At 41.0% G+C, this 5,000-nt stretch overlaps 1 protein-coding gene across 1 annotated transcript in view; it reads right to left on the minus strand.

Moving 5' to 3' along the window:
* The window catches only part of LOC113829959 (uncharacterized), a 4,712-nt gene extending 365 nt beyond the window's left edge, over positions 1–4,347 (minus strand). Inside the window, exons 1-3 of the mRNA XM_070123977.1 lie at positions 4,110–4,347; positions 3,672–3,939; positions 1–1,745 (exon numbers count right to left, since the gene is read on the minus strand). The exon at positions 1–1,745 is cut by the window's left edge and continues 365 nt beyond it. Coding sequence (XP_069980078.1) covers positions 363–1,745; positions 3,672–3,939; positions 4,110–4,282 — 1,824 coding nt within the window. The 5' untranslated portion in view covers positions 4,283–4,347 and the 3' untranslated portion in view covers positions 1–362. The remainder of the gene's footprint in view (positions 1,746–3,671; positions 3,940–4,109) is intronic.
* Between the last annotated feature and the right edge of the window lie 653 nt (positions 4,348–5,000).

Below are 5,000 nucleotides of genomic sequence, written 5' to 3' on the forward strand. Positions count from 1 at the left end.
ACTGGAAACACACTTTAAGTCGCACTGTAGGTCAAGGCTTTTTATGGCACAGTATTGACTTAGGTGAAAAATCCCTGCCCCGAAAAGGGTGTGAGAAGGCACTCAATTCCTGATACTCGTAATTCATTTACTATATGCTAATTTACTGTTCTTAAATAAAATACTCAACGAACGTATTTTATTAGGTATAGACTTCAAGTATAGTCCTGATATTACGTGACGTTAAATAGTCACACAATTGTTTTCAATTGCTTATTGCTTCTGTTTGTATGGTTAAGTTGTACCAAAAAATGCAGTATATTTTCAATCCTTCTGACACACATCACTGTAACTGATATGCACGATAAGTCTCAACCGCAGCGTTACGCCACAAGTGTTTCCCCGGGGGAATCAAGTTTTATCAGTTTAAGAGGAACTTCTGCTTTCGTGGGTTTCATCTGTGTTTCACTTTCAATCATATCACTTGCCTTGGCCTCTTCCTCCTCTTCAACCGGTTCTTCCTCTTCGTCAGTCCTCTTCAGCCATTTCTCATCTGCCTTTTCATCCTCACTCTCCACAACGTCGGCGATATCATCACTGGGATTATAAATGATCTCACTCTTGTCCATCTTCCTCTTCCTTCTAACGGTGAGGTCCATCGGCTGGTCGTGTGAGGCGGCGGCGGAGGTCACGGGCGGGGCGGGAGGCGAGGCTGCCGGGGACACGCTTGGTTGGGCCTGGGATAGCCCTCTTCCGGCTGCGCCCCCGTCGTGGGGGTTGCTGTCTTGCCTCTGGACCTGCAGCACGGCGTCCAGGAATCGCTTCTTGGTCATGGCGTCGTCCTTGGGGAGTCGCAGCGGCGACCTGGAGCTCGTGGCGTCGAGCGGGCTGTATATCGTGCTCTTGAAGCCGTCGATGGCGCTCGGGGGAAGGGCTCCGCCGAAGGAGGGGTAGAACTTGGCCAGCGGAGGGAAGGGGAGCATGGACGGCCACAGCGGAGGGTAGGGAGGGAACGGGAAAATGTTGTTATTGAGAGAATTGTACAGGAGGTCTGCATTGGTCGGCATTCTCGCCGATGACGTCACCGGGGCTTGGTCGCGCGTGTACACAGAGGTCTGACTGTTGACTGCTTTGAGGAAGGACAGACGCTCCTCCTCCGACATGAGGATCCCGACGCCCTTTTTCTCAGACGCGAATTTCGGCGGCGTCTCCCGCCGACTCTTCTCCACGTCGTTGTGGACCGACAGGGCCAGTTCGGTCTGTTCGTATTCCGGCTTGAGGATTTCCTCCTTGACCGATGAAACCACCTCGTGCTCGCTTTGGTGACCGCCCTTGGAGCCTCCGCTCGCAGATTCCATGCAGCACTCAGCTGGCGACCGGAGCTGTTCGCCCTTGATCTCGCTGGACAGCTGATCCTTTCTCTCGAGGGTGACCTCCGTGTCACTCCTCCTCGAAACCTCTCGTATTCTCCTCTCCCATTCGAGGACGGCAAGCGGCCCGAGTCTTGCCTCGACCTCGGGGGCGACTTGCCTGAGGGCGTCAAGGGCATCCAAGTCGTGGGTGCGCCGCAGGGGGTCGATCTCCATGGACCTCCTAAGGGCGTCGAAGTCGGGCGTCCTTCGGAGGCTGCCGAGGTTCTGCGAGCGCCTGAGGGCTTCCAGGACCTGCTCTCTGTAATGGGACTCGAAGTCGGGGCTGGCAGGGTGGTGCCCCTGGCCGCGCGAGAGGGCGCTCAGGGCTTCCTCTTGCAGGCGTCGCTCCACTTGCTGAAATAGGATGTTGAAAAAAAGTATTCAGAATAAAAAACGTTTTGCTAAAAAAAAAAAAAAAATCTGTTTATATGTGTCTATGTGTGCGTTTTGTGTGTGTGTGTGTGTGTTTGTATGAGATATATATATATATATATATATATATATATATATATATATATATATATACATACATATATATACATATATATATTCATATTCATATATATATACATATATATATATATATATATATATATATATATATATATATGTGTGTGTGTGTGTGTGTGTGTGTGTGTGTGTGTGTGTGTGTGTGTGTGTGTGTGTGTGTGTGTGTGTGTGTGTGTTTATACATATACATATATGCACACACACACACACATACATATAAACTGTAATATTAATAATATTATTAAAGTTATTAATTTGTATTGTTACTATCATTACCTATCACCATTATCATAATTATTACTTTCATTCTTTTTACATCGTAATCGCCATCGTAACCATCATTATCCATAATATAATTTCTATTATTATTATCATCACCATCACCATTAACATCATCATCCTCTTTATTATCATCTTCATCTTCTTCACATCATCATCATCATTCTCACTAGTATTGCTATATCTTTTATCGTTACTTAATCGTTCTTTTCATCGTCACTGTCATTACCGTCTTCATTATTATTGTTGATATGAGCATTACCATGTTTTAACTAAAATTTAACATGACTAGGATATGATCATTACCATGTTTAACACGACCACCACTGTGATTATTATCTCCCTTAGCATGACGATTATTATCAAAACCATCATCAGTTGCTAATACTATCTAATATTACAGTCATTATCTTTATCATATTTACTCTTATCCATTATCATTTTAACCGGAATATTATCATCACGTATTGTCATCATCATTATGGTCAGTACGTACATCATTACCATTATATATTCTTTTCTGTTTTTATCATGATCATCACTATGATTATGAGCGTATGAGCGTATGACTATGTAGTTCCACTTCTGCTTCGCCTGTTGAACCCAGAAATAAACTGAATTCTTGCCTATGGTATTCTGATTGCTGTTGATGGTAAGGAACTCTTCGTCAACGTAAATCAGAGAGGAATTTTGGCTTCTGATTATGAAAACAGTAACGAGTAAATTATCCAAATAATTATGTATCTAGCTATATTTAATATCTCAAGCGCACTCTCATTGGTTAAACATGATGACGTCATTAGCTCCGCCCCCTATCTTGACCCCAACAATTTGTGGAATATCTTATGGTAATTTTTTAGTGCATTTTCTTTTGAAAATGTACAGTAGTAACAATGGCAAAAGAAAAATATAGAAAAAGAAACCAAGGAAAAAGAAAAAAATATTCAAAATATGTAATGAATGATGAGGCGGTGATGAGCTCAGAAGTTGCCAGTTACGATTTTCATCAAGATGGAGTGTTCATACCTATGTAAAGATACCTTGAACAATGGAGCAAATTAATCAATGTTATTACTGTTTTCATTATTATTTCCATAACCAGTCATCATTTTATTATGAATGCCGTTTCTCTTATCAGCATTGTTATGATCATAAAACCATTTGTTTCATTACCCTTATTATGACAATCACATCATCATCAATTCCATCAATACCGGTACTATTCTTATTGCTAGCTTAATTATGATTTGAATTATTGTAATGATTATCATTGTCTTTACAGTTCATATTACTTTTGACAATGCATATTTTAGTATGCAACCGAGCCAATTTAACATTATTTTTCATTTGGTTCCTTTATCTTAAAGAGCAGTTCTGCCAGTCAAGGATATGGCATTACCATGAACTTCCATGAACTTTGTAACCTTCATGCAAAAGCTGCTTAAACCTATCGTACTTCATGACAAGTGATTTGTAATATGTTCAACTCACCGCATTCAGCTGTGACCTGGTTGACAAACCAGACAGAGAGGTTTGGAGATCTTGGCCGTGCAGCTCCGGAGGCCCCTGTAGTTGGGGCGCGGCTCGCACGGGGCCGTCCCGCCCCATGGAGTCCCGGAGATGAGCCGACACGAAGGGCAGCGACCCGTCCTGCAGCGTGGGGGTGATGGGACTGCGAAGAGCGGGGGTCTGCCCGTTGAAGGCCGCCTGCTCTTGGAGGAGGCAGTGGATCTTGAACCAGTTGGAGCGTCTGCCGTACCTGGAAAAGGAAAGAAATACTTGACTGGGACTTTTTTCACTTTCGTCAAATAACTTCTTACTTACCTACCTAATTATCTATACATATCAGTACCATTCCCTTATCCGCATGCATCTTTGCATTCTCTGTTCGTCGCTCTGTCTACCGTCTCTCACCCCTTTCTTTCTTACCTTGACCCACTCTTGGACATGCCGACCATGATGCACTTGCGGAGTCTGCAGGCCTTGCACGACGTTCTGTTCTGCTTGTTGATGACGCACTGGCCGCCGTTCTTGCACTCGTGCACCTGCGACAGGTTGTTGTACGTCCGGCCGAAGAACGACTGGAAGAAATATAGGTGCATATATCAATACCACTTTTCTCTTCGCTGCTCTGGCTTTTGCCTATATTATCATCATCAACATAATCAGCATCACCGTCATCACCAGCATAGTTATTTCTGTTGTTATGAGCGGTAGTTGCGGGATTGCTCCTACTATTACCTAATCACTATTGTCATCACTACTAACATTATTAATCCTATGATTATAATCATTATCATCATCATAGTATCATTATTATTATCAGCAGAATCATCTTCATCGTCATTATCATTGCAATTATTATTATTAATATCATTACTAATAGCATTATCTTTATAATCATAATTTTCGTCATTGTCCTTTTATTATAATTTTTATTATTATCATCAGTAGTAATAATAGTAGTAGTTATACTAGTATCACCATTATTATCATTACTGCTATTGTTCATATTATTATCATAATTATTTTCTATTGATATTTTTATCATTATTGATATTATTATTATTGTAATAATAATTATCTTTACTGTTGTAGCTGTTATTAATATTATTGTTATTATTAATAATATTATCATTATTATTACTGTTGTTGTTGTTGTTATCTTCATTATTATTGTTACTATCATTGTTGTTGCTGTTGTGTTCATTATTATTTTCTTTATCGTTATGATAATCATTATCATGATTATTATTATTACTATCATCGTCATTACTCTTATCATAATCATAATCATAATCATCATCATCATCATCATTA

Source organism: Penaeus vannamei, chromosome 8 (genome assembly GCF_042767895.1).
Source record: "Penaeus vannamei isolate JL-2024 chromosome 8, ASM4276789v1, whole genome shotgun sequence".
In the NCBI taxonomy this organism is placed as follows: Eukaryota; Metazoa; Arthropoda; class Malacostraca; order Decapoda; family Penaeidae; genus Penaeus; species Penaeus vannamei.